At 37.1% G+C, this 21,846-nt stretch overlaps 1 protein-coding gene across 1 annotated transcript in view; it reads left to right on the forward strand.

Moving 5' to 3' along the window:
• Window positions 1-21,846, forward strand: part of PSTPIP1 (proline-serine-threonine phosphatase interacting protein 1) — a 264,296-nt gene that overhangs the window by 122,989 nt on the left and 119,461 nt on the right. Inside the window, exon 3 of the mRNA XM_053717260.1 lies at window positions 21,499-21,573. Coding sequence (XP_053573235.1) covers window positions 21,499-21,573 — 75 coding nt within the window. The remainder of the gene's footprint in view (window positions 1-21,498; window positions 21,574-21,846) is intronic.

A 21,846-nucleotide genomic window follows, 5' to 3' on the forward strand; every position in this document is an offset into this window, starting at 1 on the left:
CAAAGCCTCATCAATATATTGTACCCTATCACCCCTTTATTAGACTGTTTTATGACCAGTTCTTCTCTACGTTGTAGGCTCTTTAAGGCCACCCTCTTATCAGGGGTGAAATTGTCTTGTTTCCTATCAATATTTTCTAGTAGCTGGAGTAAATCCTCCTCCACCCTCTTATAAAAAAATCTCACATGGGAGGATTTCAATGGCTCTAAATTATAGTTTTCTCTCTCCATAGAGTACAGTGCAAGGAAATCACTAGCATCTCTCAAGTTGAAATATTCTTATTGTGGGCTAGTATCTCTTTCCATACTTGTCGGGTCCTTATGGCCCTTTTTTTACTTATAGTGTTTCCCGAGAGTTAGTAACATAGCAGAAAGCAACATTTTAAAGGGACATTAAACACTTTGAGATGGTAATATAAAAATGATAAATTGTATATATTAAAAGAAAAACCTCTGCAATATACTTTCATTATTTATTTTGTCCCTTTTCCTGTAATTCCATTCTGAAATTGTGAGCTTTTCAGTTCCTGTTAGAAATGGAAGTGCAGAACAATGTTATATTCCACATAGCTATTGGCTGCACACTCTAGTGACCTATTTATACCTGTCTTATTGGCCACAGCAGAGAAGGTAATCTAAGTTAAAACATGGCAGCTCCCATTGTTTATAAACACTAAAACTTTACACTTATTTTGTCAATATTTAAACAGCTAATAAAATTTTAAAAAATACATCTACATGTTATCCTCAGACTAATCTTTTCTTTAAAAGCCTCATTCTAGCTAGCATTTATTTAGTGTTTAATGCCCCTTTAAAACAGAAATTCCTTAACAGGGGATATCAGAAAAAAAAAGACTGATAAAGCCTTTGATGAGGTTAAATACATGGATAGAAGTCAACTTTTAACTGACAGACAGGGGGAGAGGAGAAGAAGAAGATCTAGACCAACATTTTTAACAGCATATAGCAATCATTAGCATACAGTCTATGGCATTGTCCGTAAGAATCTCCCCACCTTATTGGTAGATGATGATGTGAAAGAGGTAGTCAAGGATGGTTGCAATTTTGTTTCAAAACAAAATCTAACTCTAGTGAATTAAATTTCTCCTAGTATACTATGTAAACCTGCATAGAGAAATAGTTGTGTAACATGCAAGGGTCATTACAAATGTTGTACACGGACATGCAAGAATATACCGCTCCAAGCAGAAACTTCCATTCGAGTGCAATCAGAGAGTGTTTACAAATCAGTTTCGTACGAACTGTAGATCTGAGTTTGCAGTTTATGTCATTAAGTGCTCCCAATGTAATCTGCAGTATGTGGGATGTACAACAAGGGAGACAATGGTGCGGATCAGGGGGCATCTAAATGACAAAGAACATGCCAATACAGCCACTGGGGCTAATAAACATTTTATTTATCAACATCAAACAAATGTTAATAGTTTCACTTGGATGATTATTGATTTGGTTAAAATGAAGATAGGACTAGGGATCTATTTAGAAGAAAAATCTTCTAAATTTTCATGCTGCAGATGCGTAAACCTAGATGGCTTAACATAGATGGAGAAGTGATTAATTTTTGGCAACAGCCCTTAGTTAAGCCTTTATTTCCCCAATTCCTTGCCAAGCCATATATTTAGAACATATAGAGATGGTGCTGCAGTTTTTGCTTTTGTTTTGTTATGTTTTGGCTTAGTTGAAAATGCCTCATGTCTAGTTTGATCATTATTGCCAATTTTGGGCCATATTACAAGTGGGGTGGTATTTTGCATGATACATGATTATATATAGGTATAGGTATATATATATATATATATATATATATATATATATATATATATATATAAAACAAAAATGTGTTAGTGCTACAAAGGATGTAGTCAGTCCCACAACACTATATAGTGCAGGATTGAAGACGATGATCTCTGTAGATATCCAAATGTTGAACCTCAAAGGAAAAGACAAAAGTGCTGCAAATAGTGAAGTCCTGTTACAACTTCAAATAGGAGACAAGTGGTAAGTAATATACTCCCATTTTCTAGAGCTTCACATAAAGCTTTAGATATAAAGGCACACAGAAGACTCCAAGCAGGAGTATACAGAAGACCCCAAGCAGGTATATATGGAGTGAATTCAGGCAGATTTGTATGTATACTTCATAAATATGTAATAGTAAAAACATGTGTGAAAATACAAGGCATACAGACAGCTAAACCACAGCAAAAGCCTTCGCTAACAGAGGACTGTTTTGATACAAACAATGTCTACTGTTTTGCGAAATTCGGCTCAGAAGGTTGATCTCTGCCAAGGTAATGACGTCACACGTTGTTTTCTAACTTACATTTCACCAGTATTGTTTGGCTTTTTTAAGGTGATGTCAGGGTTTTTTCCCTGTTTGCCATGTGCTGCTGGCAGCCATTTTACTCACCTCTCTTCCTGACTATGGTGCATTGTGGGGGATGCTGCTCAATTCCTGCACTTCCTTTTATGGCCAGACTGGTGTGCATCATCCATGTGAGACAGGATGCAGTCTCAGAATTGTGATGTCATCACTTATTATTTAAAGGGCCTCTGTTCAGTATGCTTTGCCTTTGTGTTGTCTCAGACCTGTTTGTGAGAGTTCCTGTGTATTACCTGGCTGCCTGACGTCCTTCCTGGTTCCTAATCCCTGGCTTGTTCCTGACTCTGCTGTTTTCCTTTTTCCTGATTCCGGCTCGTCTGACTATTCGCTTTGGCTCCTGACTCGGCTCGTCTGACTACCAGCTCTGGTTTTGATTCCTGACTTGTTATTTGACTTGTGGACTTTTTATTATTTTTTGCTATTAATAAAGGTGTGATTATTTTAGCACTTCTCGTCTCAGTCTGATTCCTGGCACCCTGACAGGTGAGAAGTTACATTAATTAACAAGTTCTGGTAATGTTCTTTAGTTGAGAATGTCGTGGTTTTAAAATGTTGTGAAATCTTTGATGTTCTCAGTCTTCTTTTTCTCTTCTTATTATCAACTTTTATGAAAATAAAATTTGCAGCTAAATATTTTTATAAATCAAGATAGATACCAGTTAGGGTAGAGAGGTGAAGGGGAGAGTGGTTGGGGGGGGAGGGGGGGGCCTTATATTGCTTCTCTTAGTACCGTTTGGATGTATAGTGTTTATGTTGAAGTTGTTAGTCTCTTTGTGTTGTATTTGGGAATGTAGATGGTCTTCCCAAATGAATTTTAATTCAGGGAAGGGAGTGTTTTTATTTAGTCTTTTGTGGCCATACTCTTCTAGGGAAATAGAAGAGTATGTCTCTACACATTGATTCTGTCGGGTTAAATGTTGTTTTCCAGTGTTTTGCTATAATGTATTTAGTTGCGTTGCTTCCTATCTGCAGTAGGAGTAGTTTAAGTTTACAGGGAAATCTCGGAAGGTCATTTAGCAGGGTGGTTCTGTGAGTTAAGTTAAGGTTTATGTTCATTATCGAACTGAAGTGTTGTTCTAGTATCTGCCATAGTGAACACATTTTATCACATTCCCACCACATATGAATTAGAGTTCCTTTTTTCTAGCAAACTCTCCAACAATTGGTGGAGGTTCCTGGGTAAATACTATTAATTTTGTTAGGTGTAAGGTACCACCTAAGGAGTATTTTATCAGTTTCTCTAATATCTGGGGAGAGGATGAAGATTGGGGGGGGGGGTGATTTTATGATTCTGTCCCTGTCTTTTTTATCTAGTTGTATAGTTAGATCCGTTTGACATCTGTGAAAGTATTCAGGAGAGCGAGTGTGCCTTTCAGTCTTTAAGAGCCGTCTTGAAAGAGAGAGGTGGTGTTTTATTGGGATTTGAGTCATAGCGATTCAAACATTGTAAGAGGTCTGAGAAAGTCTGTTTTGTATGTGCTCAAAGTGAGAAAATGTGAGATCTGTGCGTATTTAAGCCAGATTTTGGCGTAATGGTCAGTTTGGTTAGGTACATTTTCCATTTCAATTAGTTTTCCTTCTGCTAAGAATGTAGCTAGAGGGATGGTGTGGTCCCACTCTTGTAGTCTCTGCTAACCCTTATCCTTGTTGTGCGTTTTATTTATTTAGTACCATAGTTGGAATAGGTGTTTATGGATGTCTATATGGTAACATTGTGGTGGCCTAGATTTTTTAGGGACCCAGCACAGCGCTCCCACTCTGGGAGCTTTCAGGATAATATTCTTTGCAAGGTTATTGCTTTGTAGTAATCCTCAATACATAGTACCCCTAATCCCCCAGCTTCTGTCATTCTGTATAATGTCTCTATTATTGTTAGGATATGTACCAGTTGGGTAAGTGTATCGGTATAGCTTGAAATATATAAAGGATTCTTGGGAGGGATGTCATCTTGACTGATTAAATGCAACACCACCATGAGATGGGTTTTAGGCTCCAATCTTGCAAGTCTGTTTGTAGAGGTTTTAGGAGGGAGGCATAGTTTTTGTTAAAAAGATTGTCATTGTTGGGGGAGATATATGTGCCTAGGTATTTAATTGCGTCTTTTTGTAGACGGAGTGGGCATATAGTTTGCAAACGGTCGAAGTCTGAGTCTTTAAGGAAAATATTAAGTATTTAAGATTTTGTGATATTAACTGAGAAGTTGGAGTATTCTCAGAAAAGGGAAAGATCTTTACATATTTCTTGAATCGAGTTTTCAGGAGATATTACTGTAAATAAAATGTAATCCGCATATAATGCCTTTTATATTGTGATTTGTTCTTACTTTGTATCTCCAAATCCGAAACCTTCTAATGGGGCTTTCAGAATCCCCCAATCCAGACGATCAAAGACCTTCTCTGCGTCGGTGGCGAGAAACACTGATCTTAATTTATGTGTTCTGGCATATAATGCCAGGGTAAGTGCTCTTATAGTGTTATCTCTTGCCTCCCTACGTGGAACAAAGCCCGTCTGATCTGTGTGAATCAAGTCCTCTTATATCGTGTTTATTCTCCTAGTTATTATCTTGCCTAGTATTTTGAAGTCCGCATTTAGGAGGGAGATAGGTCTATAGTTACTTAGATCTTCTGGGGATCTGCCTGGCTTGGGATCACGATTATATAGGCTTCTTGCATAGTTGGGGGCATTGGCTATCCTTTGTCTGTTGTTTGGAAAATTGATAGTAAATTAGGTGCAAGGATTTCTTTAAAGGTTTTATAATAAGTGTTAATAAATCCATCAGGACCTGACTTTTTCCTGTGGGTAGTTGTTTGATTGTTGTTATTATCTCCTTTAAAGTGATCGGGTTATCTAGAATTTTTCTTTGTGTTTGTGTAACTCTGTTAATTTCCATATCTTGTATGTATGCTTTAAATTTATCTATGTGGGAGGGAGTTGTATTTTTCGGTAGGTCATAGAAAAGTTTATAGTAGTCGCTGAATCAGTCTTCTATTTCTTTACCATTGTGTGCATGTTGACTGTTGGTGGATTTTAGTTTATGAATATAATATTTGGAGATTTTAAATTGGAGGGATCGGGCCGGATTCCTTCATAGAAAAATATCTTCTGAAGGAAGAGTGCCTGGTTGTTTTATATTGTAGTTCAAGGGTGTTGATCATGGCAGTCCAATGTATATCTGCTTTGTTATATACTTTGTTCCTTAAAGCTTTTTTATTTTTTATTTTTAAGGTATATCAAAACAGAGAAATACAGCTCACATTTGGTAACTGTTACAAACAGCTTTCAAAGGCAAACATACAATTACAACTTAGTCCATATCCACATTATGCAACCTTAATAAGTCGGTATTGATACTGATATTGTGGAATCACAGTCCATAGTATTAATCTAATAGTGGAATATAAGTGGAACCTCAAATCGTGTTTTTTTATTTATGTCGGATGTATTATATTAACATATATATAAACAAGAATTAACTCAGTGGGGAAAAGGGTAGGTAGGGCTAATGTCAGCCATGTAAGGAGGAAGAATAGAGAAAAAGAAAAAAAAGGGAAGAGTATTAATCAACTATGCTGATACGTACTATTTGAACACAGCGTTAAATTTTTTTACCGAAGTACATCATTCCTGATCTGATTGAAAATGCCAAATATGGTGTCCAGGTATCGGGGGATTTGCAGGGGGATTGGGGGAAGGAGGAGAAGAGAAAAGACAGGTGTTGGTCGTGAGTCATAGAACAAGCCGAGTGGAACTAAAGGGAGAAAGAAAGAGAGGGAAGAGAGAGAAAGGAAGAGAGAAAAAAAGGATAAGTGTAACTTGTCCATATGAGTCAGTACTGTGTTGTGGCATTTGGTCCCGTCTTAACATTGAGGTCCATCTTTATTATTGAATATTTAGCCAGTCAGTCCAGATCTCCCAGTATACGTCCATCTTATCTTGCTCTTTAGCTACGTACATTTCCATTTTAGCAAAATAGTACACTAGATCACAGACATGGGTTCAGAATGTTTCCAAACTCTTGCATTACAGAGTTTGGCAGCTGCTAGAATATAAATTAGTATATATATATATATATATATATATATATATATATATAGTTTGTTCTGGAGTTTTTTTCTTCAAATATGTGTAGTAAGGCTAGCCTCCAAAGCGGTACCAACTTTGGACACAACCACCATATATGCAAATCGGATCCCTATTGCCCACACATCCTCCAACACTGTGAAGAGACCTTATCAGACATTTTAGCTATCCTCATTGGAGTCCTATACCATTTTAATAACACCTTCATATATATTTCTAGTACTGTCACACAGTGCAAAGTTTTTTAGTTAGGGTTATTGTCTTACTAAGATCCTGTTCCGAAATTATATGTCTAGTTCTTGGCCCCAGGCTCTTATCTGCCAGGGAAGCCCCTGTGAGTGATCCATTAATAGAGTATCATAATGGAATGTAAAAGGTCGTATTTTGCTTCTCCCCATATTCCATCTTCCTTCCCATTTAGTAGCTTCTCTTAAAGATTGTTTTGGAAAGCCCCATGATTTAATCAAACTTAATATTCTAAAACTTGAAGCAAAACCAGGAGGGAGTCTCGGCTGAGTTTGTGGTTAAGAGGGCTGTGGTGGTAAGAACTCCATTGGAATACAGGTCTTAAACCTGGACTTTGCCCAGGGTCTTCCAGCATTCCATGTGGATGTTTGGGAAGTCCCACATGAGGCCTTTCAATTTGTGAATAGGTGAGGGGTGTGGCGATATGTCAGAACAGTGTCTAAGATCATGCCACAGATTGATATTCTGACTATGGGGTTGTTTATCAGTTTAGCTAAGAATGTATGTTTTGGAACCCAAATGATGTCTGCTAGAGCTATGTCCTGTGGTAGGAACATCTCTTCAAGTCTGTACCATCCCGGTCTCTCTCCCGCTGGGCACCAAGCTGCAATGTGGGATAGTCTAAATGCCTCATAGTGCAAGAAAATATTTGGAAATCAGATTCCTCCCTTAGAGAATTGTCTTTGTAAAGTTTTATATGCTATTCTCAGGATTTTATTTTTCCAAGCGTATCTAAGAAATACCTAATGGATCTGTTGTAGGGTTCTATGTGGGATATTTATAGGAATGCATATAAATAGATATAGGGCCTTTGGCAATAACGACTTTTTTATTGTAGCAACCCTCCCTAGCCGTGAGATCTCCCTGTGGTCCCATTTAAGAGTGAGTGTTTTAATGTCTGACAATAGATTGTCGAAATTGAGCTTCAGTGTAGTTTCTATGTCTGCGCTCAACTGGATCCCTAGATGTTTTAGATGAATAGTGAACCACTGAAATTGAAATTGTTGCTGTAAATCGCAAGCATTGTAGTGAACAGGTGTAGGGAAGGGAGTAGTAACGGCGTGAATTGAAAGGCAAAGACGCTTGATAGCTGGTTACAAAATACTCTAGTTCCCCAAGGTTATTAAGAATCTATGCTGGGCATTGGATTAAGGACCCAGCAAAACGATTTTACCAGTTGTGGAACTGTATGGAGACTGGGACCCTTACAGGAGCAAATCTGAAAAGACCCGGTGTAAGTACTTAATTACAGCTTTTTTTAATTATTTTACCACCTGTAACGAGACCTCCCTGTCTCTCTTTGTGTCTAGACCTCACAAAATCTGGAAAGAAACTTTACATTCTTTCTGGAGAAAGTGCAAACAAACTCTAAGGGGCCTATTTAAGAAAGTGCGAGCAGACATGATCCGATATTGAGGATCATGGCCGCTGCACATCGATAAATGCCGACAGCATATGCTGTCAGCATTTATTATTGAACCAGCAGTTCTTGTGAACTGCTGGTGCAACGCCGCCCCCTGCAGATTCGCGGCCAATCGGCCGCTAGCAGGGGGTATCAATCAACCCGATCGTATTGGATCGGGTTGATTTCCGGTGATTTCTGTTTGTCCACCGCCTCAGAGCAGGCGGACAGGTTATGGAGCAGCGGCCTGAAGGCTCACCAGAAACACAGGGCATCAAGCTCTATACGAAGCTTGATAAATATGCCCCTAAGTCCAATTAAGAAACCTTTTGTGCGCATATATATGTGGACTTTTTTTATATATATGTTCTCTAGGCGATTCGTATATACTTCAGACAATTTTAAGTGTATGTTTGTGTGATTTAGGATTTGTTTATCTGAATTTTAATTGTTTTATGTTTCAAAACTTTGAATTATTTTTATTTTTATTTGTTTGTGTTCTAATTAATTTTAACTGAATTAAATCTTAATTTTTACAGAATTAAATGTATATATTGTATACATAAAGAGTATGTATTTTGATTCTGCACTTTAAGTTACTTAATAATACTGGTTAGCAGGTTCATAAGAAGGGTAGTTCCTATCTTTGCACCAGTGCTGCCTTTAATGTTGTTGAAATAGTGTTTGTGTTGTGATCTGGTTCTCTGGATCATCTTTAAGGAAGTACAGTATTTTTATATTGCGCTAGTACTTTGATTTTTACATAGTCGGTTGGAAGGCTACATTTTTATTTATCATGATAGAACCAGACATCACCCAGACCAGACGCCGCCAGGATGAAGATAGAAGATGCCGCCTGGATGAATATAGAAGATGCCACCTGGATGGATGAAGACCTCGCCGCCTGGATGAAGACTTCTCCCTGCCTGGATGTCCGGACTTCAGAAACTGTAAGTGGATCGTCTGGGTTAGTGTTAGTTTTTTTTTTAACTTTTTTTGGGTGTTTTTTTTTTAGATTAAGGGTTTGGGCTTTTTTGGTGCTTTTTTAAAAGAGCTGGATGCCCTTTTGAAGGCAATGCCCATACAAATGCCCTTTTCAGGGCAATGGGTAGCTTAGGGTTTTGTTAGAGTTAGGTTTTTTATTTTGAGGGGTTGGTTGGGTGGTGGGTTTTACTATTGGGGGGTCTTCGTATTTTTTTACAAGTAAAAAATATGATTTCTTTAGGGCAATGCTATTGGTAGGTTATTGCAGGCAAGTTTTTTTTTTTATAGGGCTATTAGATTAGGGATTAGGTGTAATTTTTTTTATTTTGGATAATTTTGTTTGTTATTTTTCGTAATTTAGTGTTTGTTTTTTGTAATTTGGTATTTTTTGTAATTTTAGGCTTAATTTTTTTTAGTAGTGTTAGGTTTTTTTAATTAATTGGTAGTTATTTTAATTCTAGTATAATAGTTATGTTAGGTTAATTGTTAGTTCAAACTTAGGTTTTTTTAATTTCACAGGTAAGTTTTTATTTATTTTAAGATATGGATATTGTCATTTTAATTTAAAGTTAGGGGGTTGTTAGGTTTAGGGGTTAATAGTTTAATTAGTTTTTTTGCGATGTGGGGGGCTGGCAGTTTAGGGGTTAATAGGTTTATTTAGTGGGGTGATGTGGGGGAGCGGTGGAATAGGGGTTAATAGCTTTATTATAGTGTTGGTGATGTTGGGGTGCGTGGGAATAGGGGTTATTAACTTTATTATAGTGGTGGTGTAGTCGAGAACGGGTTAATAACTTTTATTAGTGGTGGCGATGTCAGGAGCGGCAGATTAGGGGTTAATAACATCTAGATTGAAACTTATGATACCAATTCCTTTACATAAGCCCTCTCATCCTTAAATGGAGTATAGGGAGGATATTATATATGCATTAAGCACTAGAAATAATTTATTATTGTTTGTAAATACTATATATAGTATTGTTTACTGTCACTATCTATGAACTGTTTTTAAGTGGCCACGTTGTATTTTTTTAACTTTTTGAAATAAAGATGGATATTTTATTGTAACCTCTCTTCATTGCATTATCATTCACTACACTGACCCTGGCTCAAAATCAATACAGGGCTTTAATGGCAGACTTTTATGTTGTTTTAAACTTCATACATGCTGACCTGTAAAGGATCAGATAGACCCCGCTCAGGCCATTACACACTTGCAGGAGGGGTCTGATGTTGGCTGGGGTGTTGTCAGACCAGCACACAAGATATTGTTTCAATCTAATTATCTGCATGCACGTTTAGAGGCTATTGCCACTTTGTATTTTATTCAGGGTGGGAATTGATTTATACTTGAATAAGGCAACCCAATAGATGTCTTGTTTTAAATAAAGATTGTTCAATAAATTAATTTTCATACTTTATTTCAAAAGTGCTGAAATCCCTTTTCTGATTGTTGTTTACTTACCTTACTCAGTTGTTTCCTATCCTTGTTGGAAACAGTACTTATTCAGTATAGATGTTGCTTAGGAATGTAAATGATCTGGCTAGCGGAAGATTTAATGTTACACATCAAAATATTAAAATAATTATATATTGTTACGGTATAACCCTGATATTGAGGGTTAATACCAGAGGAAAGATGCCCTTAATACGGGAATAGCAACACACAAACCCAGTTAATACACCGAACGGGGAAAATACACGAAATCCTTCTCTCCTGGAACAGGCAAAAGGATAATTCAAAGTAGCACTTCCCCACAAACACGAGACCAAGCTCCGTCTTGAGGGTAAAACAGGAATCAGCCAGAGCTGTGTGTTTATTGTTCTTAAATACACATTTTTACACATTAGTACCACCCACAGGGTTTTGTAAAACAACCAATAAACACATACAATACTCTCAGACACTCCCACACAAAATCCTCCCCTCTGCCGGTGATGCAGTTACCTTACACAATGGTTGATACAATTACCTTACACAATGGTTGATGCAGTTACCATACACAATGGTTGACACAATTACCTTACACAATGGTTGATGCAGTTACCTTACACAATGGTTGATACAATTACCTTACACAATGGTTGATGTAATTATCACAGGCAGAGAAATACAGTTCAATTGCCATGGGGCCAAAGTCTTTTGTTACACAAATGGGCTACATAGCATAGCTATCTGGGGTATTACTGTTCAAATAGGGCAAGTACTGAATGACCCGGCTTTCGTGTCTTTGCAGGGGAAAAGCAAGCGTTTCAACATGGGGCCATAGTCTAAAGGCAGCAGGCGGGCAACCAGGCTCCTCCAATGCACAGTGACGAGATTGGTCTCGTCACATATATATATATATATATAATTATTTTAATATTTTGATATATATATATTTATATATATATATATATATATATATATATATATATATATATTTGGCCTCTGTGACACTGCTCTTTCCTGGATTCAATCCTATCTTTCTCACAGGTCTTTTTCTGTGTCATTTGCCGGCGACTCCTCCTCTCCTATGCCTCTGTCTGTTGGAGTACCTCAAGGATCTGTTCTGGGTCCTCTACTCTTCTCCATCTATACTTCTTCGCTGGGTAAACTTATCAACAGTTATGGCTTCAAATATCACCTCTATGCTAATGACACCCAGATCTACATCTCCACCCCTGCTCTCTCTCCCTCTGTCCTTTCTCATGTCAGCGACTGCTTATCTGGTATTTCTTCCTGGATGGCCTCTCACCACCTAAAGATTACCATGTCCAAGACTGAGCTCCTTCTTATCCCCCCCTCAAGCTCTACGCTGACTTCTTTATCCCTGTTGACGTTATCACCATTTCCCCATCGCCCCAAGTCCGCTGCCTCGGAGTCACACTTGACTCAAATCTATCCTTCGTCCCCTATATCCAATCGCTTTCTACATCCTGCCGCAACCATCTACGCAATATTTCCAAAATTCGCCCTTTTCTGAGCGCTGACACCACAAAGCAAATAATCCACTCCCTTGTTATCTCCCGCCACCTACTTGCAGGCCTTCCTCTTTCCCGCTTCTCCCCCCTTTAATCCATCCTAAATGCCTCTTCCAGGCTGATCCACCTTTCCCATTGATCTGTATCTGCTGCACCTCTCTGCGAGTCCCTTCATTGGCTCCCCATTCACAGCAGAATTAAATTCAAAATTCTCACCCTTACATACAAAGCTCTCACCAACGCCACTCCCCTCTACCTATCCTTTCTAATACACAAGTATACTCCAGCCCGTCCACTAAGATCCAACAATGACCTGCTCCTTGCATCCGCAACTATCACCTCCTCTCATTCTAGACTGCAGGACTTCCGTCGTACAGCACCTACCCTCTGGAACACTCTCCCCCGTGCTGTCAGGCTTTGCCCTAATCTTTCTTCCTTTAAATGTTCCCTGAAGACTTTTCTGTTCAGAGAAGCCTACCACCCAACTCAATAATACATTAATTTCACTTACCTAACATTTCCCTCATCTAACTCTGTATTAACATCTTTCCCAATCTTGCAGTCCTCACCTCCTGTTTTTCAACCTCCTACCCTTCTAGATTGTAAATTCCCACGGGAATAGGACCCTCAATCCCTCCTGTATGTGTTTGTAAATTTTGTCCTGTCTCTTATTAGTCTTGTATTTTGTTTTATTTAAATTAATTGTATCCATGGACAGCACTGCGGAATATGTTGGCGCTTCATAAATAAAGTATAATAAATAATAATATATATATATATATAATGACAGTTTTAATAAACATTGCAGGACATTTGGAAACTAGGTAAATACTAAATAACCTATACCATATCACATATAATACAGGAGCTTGTGCTATTGTCTTTCCTTTAGAGATAAAGCTCCCCACCTGAAACCATCTATTTATTTTGTAAAATGATGATGGTCCACAGTCCTCCACAGGAGGAGGTCAATAACTCATACAAGAGCTTTAAATCCCTACCACCTCCCACCTCTCACTTAGTTTTTTTCTTGGCCTCGTAGGAGATGGTTGAGAATAGAGGTTGTTCCAGCTACTTGCTTATGGATTACAACTTGGGAGCTCAGAGTCCCTGAGTATCATTTACAAAGAAGAAAAAAAAAACCTCTTCACTGCAGCTGAATGAAACAGGGACACAGAAATACCCTATTATGTGCAGAGCATTTCCCTAACAGAACTTCAGCCATAACTGCCCTCAGGCATCGTGGGGGCTCGTCCCTATCCTCCCCTGAGGGACTCTGGTATTTCCTACTGCAATCCACTGTGGTACTCAATACCTGCACTACATCTCTACTGGATACTGCAGTAGCTGCATTAACATTGACATGCCTGGTAAGCCAGTGGAGGGTTGCTGCATAAGGTAAGTGCCCTTACACAGCACAGACACAGTTAACTTAAATTCCAAGTGATTAAACAGATTAAGAAACCAAGGAGAAGGGGCAGTAGATAGATGATCCTGAAGAGACATGAAGCCTTTTAGATTTTTAAATTGGATACAATGCACCCTAGAGGTCTGAATCGTGAGGTTGATTGGTCCCTTTTTCTGTTATGGTTATAAAATATTTTTGCAGAGTGATATCAGTGTTTATTTTGAGGGAGTGGTTTCATTTTCTGTTTGTTTTATTTTGTGTTTTTTTGGGTATGCATTTGGTTGGAGATGTATTGAAGATGTAATATGTTGACCTGACCAATAGAGGGGGGTTAATAATAAGAATGTGTAATTATTATTATTATCAGTTATTTGTAGAGCACCAACAGATTCCGCAGCGCTAAATTATGATGTAATGTGCACCTGGTAAATTATATACATGTTGGGTATAAGTAGTGGTGCAGGTAAGGGCAGAAGCTTGAAACGTCGCCTGTATTTCACTGCTTGGAATAAAAATGTTATAAATCCAACTTGGTGTGCTGCAGCCATTTCTATTTTGCACATTAATACCTGTCAAGGTGAGACAGAGGCTGCTTGCACCCTTACCTAGAAGTGAATTGGTGCTGGACTTTAACTTGTTTGTATATATATATATATATATATATATATATACGTTCCAGTATGACAGGTCACTCAAATCTGTTATAATTGTATATCTCAAGTTTTGCATACTTATCAGCCGCAACAGTCTAATGTTCAGAGGGAATTCTCCCTGTACTTGACAATAATGGGCAAAACTACTGTTTTACTCCTGAAGCTAAAAATAAAATATACAAAATAGTAACTGTTTGTCTTATGGCTGTCCCCAGACTAAGTAAGCATAATCTGGGGTTTTAACTAGGTCGCCTGAGGTAAATGTGCAAAGTATTACTTGTGATGATAACCTAAAGTTCAGAATTGATAACATCCTCTCTAGGCAGCTGTACACCATAGCACATTCCTTTGTGGTCTGCATTTTACTCAATTTATTATAATATGTGCAAATATATACAGTACTAACCATAATTACATATGGTGTCATTACCATGTATTATAACTATCTGCGCTATTAATACTTATTTAGAAGTCAATTAAGCATTGTACTCCCATCACACCAGGGAATGTAAACCGATTTATACCAGTATATGTGTAATTTTTATACACCAAGATTCTTTCATGCAGATACTGGACTTTGGTCATGAATATTTTCACTATTTGTAGAGATCCATTGGTATCTATTTTATTCCATTGTATGAGTGATTTATATGTATGCACATACATTTATCATGCAGACACTGAGCATTAATTATGAACATTTTCATTTACTATGCACTTTGTATATTTACTTTGTGAGTATACACAGTCTCTGCTTTCTCTAGACATGGATTTACAAGTATCTATGTGTACTTGTTGCTCTATGTGTGCTGCTCCTTTAGTCAGGAAGGCCACATAAGTTGAACTTTGTGCAAATACTTAAGTAGGTACATGTATACTACATCTGATGTTGATGCCATGTATAGATTTTTAAACTTTGTATAAACTTATGTATACGTTTCTACATTTCAGGTTCTACCCTGAAAATAGTTTGAATATTCGGACTGATTCTCTTATTCTTCAGGAGATCAAGTGTTATTGTTCTCTTTGAAGCAGAGTCCCTCTGATTGACCAGTGTTCCTATCTAAATGTCTATAATCTTTAAGAGCGGCAACATGTACAAAAGGATTTGGAAGATATTTAATTCTAGTGCCTGTGTAATCTCAAGGTCAAGAGATTTTACCCCAATCTTTTTTTTTATCCAAGGGATTTACAGTTCTACCCTGGATTTCATATCCCTAAACATATTGGTCTGGATTTATTTTCTGTCAACAGCTGTTGCTCTTACTCTCAAACCTCTGTCTTTCAAGACAATAGTTATGCTATGAGGGTACCATTTATAGGGGTCAAAATAGACTCAATCCTTATGCATCTATTTTCCTGACGGAACTTCACATTATTTAGATTTAAAGGGTGTGTTTCTTCCTACAATGAGCTTCATCCATTGGTAGCTTAGTGCATGGAGGCGGTGGGGCTTTTGGTTGCTGCTTCAGTCAGTTTCTCTCTTCACTCGAGACCCCTATAATGGCTATGCTACATTAGTAGTTAATTAATTATCTACATTTGTCACACAGATTGCTTTGGATTTCTGTCAGTCAATCATTTTCTTAAAGACACAAAGTCTGTCTTTGTCCCTTGGGACATCCTTTCTTCATTAGTCTTGATCTATTGTACCAGCAAACTCAGGTCTCTCAGGCAAGGTTACCAATTAATATTCCAGAACTTTGAGCGATCTTCAGGCTAGTCAGCCCTGTCCTCTATTGAAGTAAAGTTTATGCGTTTCCAGCCGGATAACTTCATGGTGGTGGCCTACATAATTTATCACTAGGGTCAACTGCAGTCCATTGACCATGCAGGAAGTATCTATTGGGCAGAGAGGAATTATAGATATAGATCCCTATTGGCAATCACATTACCATATGTGAACAACTGAGAGGAGGATAATTCCAGCATTCGATCAGTCCATTCATGATTCAATGGGCTTACAGGACATAGTTCTAATAACCTCTCACTTAAATGTCACACTTCCAAGCTATTGTGCAAGATCAAACGATCCTAGGTTTACATATTATTCACCTTGGCATGTTCATGGGACTTTCATCTGGTATACCTGTTTCCTTTGTTTGTTTTTATTCCAAGAGTCTTTCTTGTATCAAACAGGATTCAACACTACTCTGTTGTCTCAAGATCTCTAATCTCTAATTTAATGGTGGGGAGTTTAAATGCCATAGAGATTTATTTGATTCCGTTATGGAATCTTTAAGAAAAGAAAAGCCTGTAACACAAGAGATTTAACACAAGATTGGAAGACATACTTTAAATTGTGTCCTTCCAGAGGGTTTTTTTCAGCTTAGTTTTCAGGATACCCTGGTCAAGGTTTTCTCCACTATTTTCTGCCCAATCTCTTTTTCATAGGAAGTTAGCTAAACTTCCTGATGTTCAGACTTTTGTTTAGACATTAGTTAGGCCAATGATGGAACCTATTTCTCCACCCTGGAATCTGAACTTACTTTTCTATATATTACAAGGTTCTTCTCTTGAAGGTTTGCATTGCATTGCATAAAGAGTTTCTAAACTGTTAACCTTGTCTGTGATTTTACATTTATCATAATGTGAAGGCTATACTTTGTACTAAATATAATTTTCTTCCTAAAGTAAAATACCAATCAAGATATGGTTGTTCCTTCATTGTATTCAGATCCTGCTAACTCTAGGCAGAGGATATTACATAATCTGATTATAGTAAACGCTTTGAAGTTCTATCTCCAAGCAACTATAGATGTCAGTCAAACTTCTAGTTTGTTTTTTTACTACTAAGGTAGGGATTCAAGACTTTCTTGACAGATAGAAGGTCACCTTTCTAAGAGCATTACAGCTCTTTCTTCAAGAGCAATTCCAACATTGTGGGTTTTTGAAAGATTTTACATCTTTGGAGCAGATTTGCAAAGCTGCAACATATCTTATCTTTGTCCTTTTTTCAGCATTTATCTTTGAGGTTTTGCTTTTTACAAGCAGCTTTTGGCAGGAAAGTCCTTAAAGGGACAGTCAAGTCCAAAAAAAACTTTCATTTTTCAAATAGGGCATGTAATTTTAAACAACTTTGCAATTTACTTTTATCAACAATTTTGCTTTGTTCTCTTGGTATTCTAGTTGAAAGCTAAACCTAGGAAGGCACATATGATAATTTATAAGCCCTTGAAGGCCGCCTCTATTTTATTTACTTTTTACAGCAGGGGAGAGCAAGCTCATGTAGGCCATATAGATAGTATTGTGATCACACCCGTGGCTAGTGGCAGACACTGCACTAATTGGCTAAAATGCAAGTCAATAGATAATAACTAAAAGTCATGTGATTAGGGGCGGTCAGACGATGCTTAGATACAAGCTAGTCACAGAAGTAAAAAGTGTATTAAAGTGAATGTAAATTTTTTATGTAATGAAAGTATAATTAGCTAGGTAATCATTATATTAACCAAACCGCCACTTTATTTTTCTCATAAAATGTCTAATAAATATTTATAATACATTTCTAAATAATGCTCGTTGTATATACCTGCTCCTCCCACTCTCAACTTCCTTATTCTTTTCTATTGTATGTATACAGCGGTCCCACCCGCTGTGTCAATGCGCGCTCCCGTCTGATAAACACTGCGCATGCATCAAACCTCGATGCAGCTGTCTGTCAACATTCTTTAAAACTAGGAATAGATAGATTATTCCTTTAATATTTATTGACATGTCATTGTAGAATACGGAGCCACTTTAGCATTGTACTGACCTATCGCTGAAATATTGCAAGAATGAATGTCCGTGAAGTTTGCTATTGCGCATGCGCGAAATCTGAACGAGCTTCAGATAACAATGTAGGAAGTGCTGTATAACGCAAGCGCAATACGGACCCGTGACGACAGCAAAAGGGGTTTGGTCCCCCCGTGGTTAATCAAATTATTGGTTATAACGATCGTGCCTACAACGATAATGCAATGCCGGGCGGAGGATTATAATGACGTATGCAAGTAAATAAACAACAAAAAACACGTTAATTTTAATCTTTAAAAAAATTTCATGAATTAAAGTCATATTATTTTAACGTATTTGTTAAGGGGAATTTTAGAGAGCGCGCTGAGTTTACATTCACTTTAATATAGCAGTGTTGGTTTTGCAAAACTGGGGAATGGGTAATAAAGGGATTATCTATCTTTTTAAACAAGAAAAATTCTGGTGTTGACTGTCCCTTTAAGGCTGCAGTGTTGGCTAAAAAAGAACTGCCAGAAATATTGTCCCACCATTTCTGTAACATAGACCATCGGCTTGGGTAATAATCAAATATGTTATGGAGGATTCATTTTGTTAAAAGTAATGTAATTGTTTTACAGTATAGGGACATACAACTTGAAAAGCCTATAGACTATGTTTATCTTATTTCCTTTATTGTAGCTAATTAGGGATAGCTACATTTCTGCAGACTTATTGGTCCTATGGTTCTTATCTGATGTCAAAATCTATGTTTCTATGATCAACCACTGTGTAGCATGTTGCATGGTAAGAAAACTCCACATTCTTCAGTTAAATGACAGATAAAATAAATAAATACACATTGCAAGGTTTTATTCCTACACATAGTTAATTTCTGTTTGAAATAAAAACTAATATTCTGTTTGCACTTTTATTGCCTAGTTAGGGCCAGATTACAATTGACGCACTATTTCGCTTGCACACAAACACCGCCAGAAGTAAACTTTTAACGCACACTAATTTAGTTTGTCTCCCGTGCTAACATGTTTACTTTCAACTAGTAATATCATGCACTAACGTTGGCTCGGCTCTTGTAATCTAGCAAATACAGATTTCACATTGAAAGCTAAAACATATTCGGCCAGATTACGAGTGGAGCGCAAACGTTTGCCCCAAGCGTTATCATGTTTTCGCTATTGTTATCGCACAGATTAAATTGCACTCATATTACTAGTTGACAATAAACGCCATCACTTGAGCGCAATCACGATTTACGCTAGAATGATTACTGTGACTTCAGAGCTGTTGTTAACTGTTTCACGAAACATAAAAGTATCACAAAACACATCAAAAATACATTCAAAGAAAACTTACACTCATAATAACACCATCTAATAGAAATTACTAAATACAAATATTGTACAGAAAAGTTATAAGTGCTCAAAGATATGAGGTCTCAGGTATTTAAAAAAAAGGCAGACAAAGGGCTTTATCATAGAGATACATACATACACATGTATAAATATGTGTGTATATATATATATATATATATATATATATATATATATATATATATATACATGTATACAGATGTATTTATATGTGTATATATATATATATATATATATTTATATATGTATTTACAGACATATATACACATTTAAACACATATATACATATGTACACACACACACACACACACATATATATACCGGTATATAGTGCATTTTTTCCCTTTGCAATTAAGTAGATGAAAATGTGAAAATTCATATTTATGCACTATTCATATTTAATAAAGTGTTATAACTGTTTACTGTAAATATTTCACATTCCAATGTTCTGCACATAGCAGAATATGTTCTAAGTATTTATAAATAGATATTCCTATATATATCTGTATATATCTATAACTATATATAATAATCATATATATATAGGTATAGAAAAGTGAAGTAAAGCACTCACTGGACTTTGGACATCTGTGATAAAAATATTTTATTTGTGACATTTCGGTACCTCAAATGTCCCTTCTTCTGACAACATAACTGTGCAAATGAACAAACTTATAAAGGCCTGTCAGCTCCTCCTTCATTCAGGTCATCAATCATAGGAGACTGTGTGCAGAGCTCAGAGGGCTATAACAAATATGTAGCCCAACCGTGCATAAAGTGCACTACTACAGTAAAAATGCCCATATAAACCATACTGGGCCAATATGGTATAAAGTGTTAATCAACAAATTGTGTTACAAATGTGTTACTATACGATAACGGTGATCCGAGGTCCCACAGTTCACACACTCCCCCCTGTTAGTGGGTGCCCCTAGGCTGAAAAAATGGAACAATCCACACTCCAAGTCAGATGATTGGATAATTATCAACCGCGCCTCCAGCCTAGGTAGTCATAACTACCACAAACAACAATCCCAGAACACAGTCTAAGACCCACTTGTAATCAATCTTCGTCACTATGGCAAAAATTTTGAAATGTAGAAGTAGTAGCAAAAATGCTTCGAAAAAGCTATAACTGTTTCAAAAGTGTATTTATGTATGCACCGTGCACCAGCATTTTAAACACATCACTTGCTTAGAGAGCCTAAGATGCTTGTTCCATTGGGTAATGACTCAATTTGTTGATTGCTGACATGATACAAGCCCCACTTGCACTCATAGGAGCTGCAGTATTTAAAATGCTGGTGCACTAAGAATATCTAGCTGTGCTTCATATACACGTCCAGAGAAAAACAGTAAAACAGTGATAACTTTTACGAGAAACATTTTTGCCAATGCATTTATATTGCAAATATAATTCTATTAAAAGATGTAATTCATCTAAGTGTATTTCAATTTTGACCGGAATGTCCCTTTAATATATATGCATGTTTAAAAGAACAAAAGGGCACAGCAACCAGGATCTACAGCTGACGCGTTTCCTGCCTCTAGGGCACTTCAAAATGGACGTTTTAGCCATATAATTCTCTCCAGGCCTGTCCTTGATACTGGAACTGCTTCTTTGTGGCATTATTTTTGGATATTTTGAATCAAGGGGTGGAGTGGAGCGCCCCAGCACTTTCAGCATCACAGCCGGTGCCGTCGATATTGTTCTGGCACCATAGCGAGGCTGCACACTATCTGTGTAAGTGTTACACGCTAACAAGGACTGGCTGCTGTTATCATACAGCGGGTGCTTATGGAACCTTCCGAATCCCTGTAAGTCATCGCCGGTTACACAGGGCAAGTCCTAACAGAAGAGTGGTAAGCCTTGTTTCAATCTTTTATTGTGGGACAGCACTTTAAGCTAGCACCGTGATAGCCGCACGAGTGGGACTCAGAGTGAGTTGTCATCACAGTGAGCTTTTACATTTGTCTTTACAAGTACTTTCAGTGTATGGGTCTGTAATATATGGTTTATTGTGTTGTGGCCTTTAATATATACTCTTATAATCTTAGCCACAAAAATAAATTAAATGTTTTGTACTAAAATAAATGTTCTGAAAAGGAATTAACATGTAAACAGTTGCCGTATAGTCTGGTGGTTGACAACTGTTGCTGAAGCAGGGTTTTTGTTTAATCTCTGGTAATGTTCCCACTAGCCAATGCAAATTATTATGATCCAATAATAAATATTGTATTTTTTCTTTTGTCTAGTGCGCAAGCAGAAGAAAAGTATGGGAAAGAACTGGTGCAGATAGCAAAAAAGGCTGGAGGACACATGGAGATCAAGTAAGTCACAGTCAGACTGGAAATATCTGAAATTGTATTTAAAAAAGTTTAGTTGCTAGATTAGGTTTCCCCAAACATTGGATGAAACCCATGAGATCCCCTCTTATATATACATGGTTAAAATGTCTTCTGATTAAGATTTGCAAGTTAAAGGGACATGAAACCCCACATTTTTCTTTCATGCTTAATGAGAATACAATTTTAAATAACATTCCAATTTACTTCTATTATCTATTTTGCTTCATTCTTTAGGTTTCCTTTGTTAAAGAAATA

The sequence above is a fragment of the Bombina bombina genome, chromosome 6, assembly GCF_027579735.1.
Source record: "Bombina bombina isolate aBomBom1 chromosome 6, aBomBom1.pri, whole genome shotgun sequence".
Classification (NCBI taxonomy): domain Eukaryota; kingdom Metazoa; phylum Chordata; class Amphibia; order Anura; family Bombinatoridae; genus Bombina; species Bombina bombina.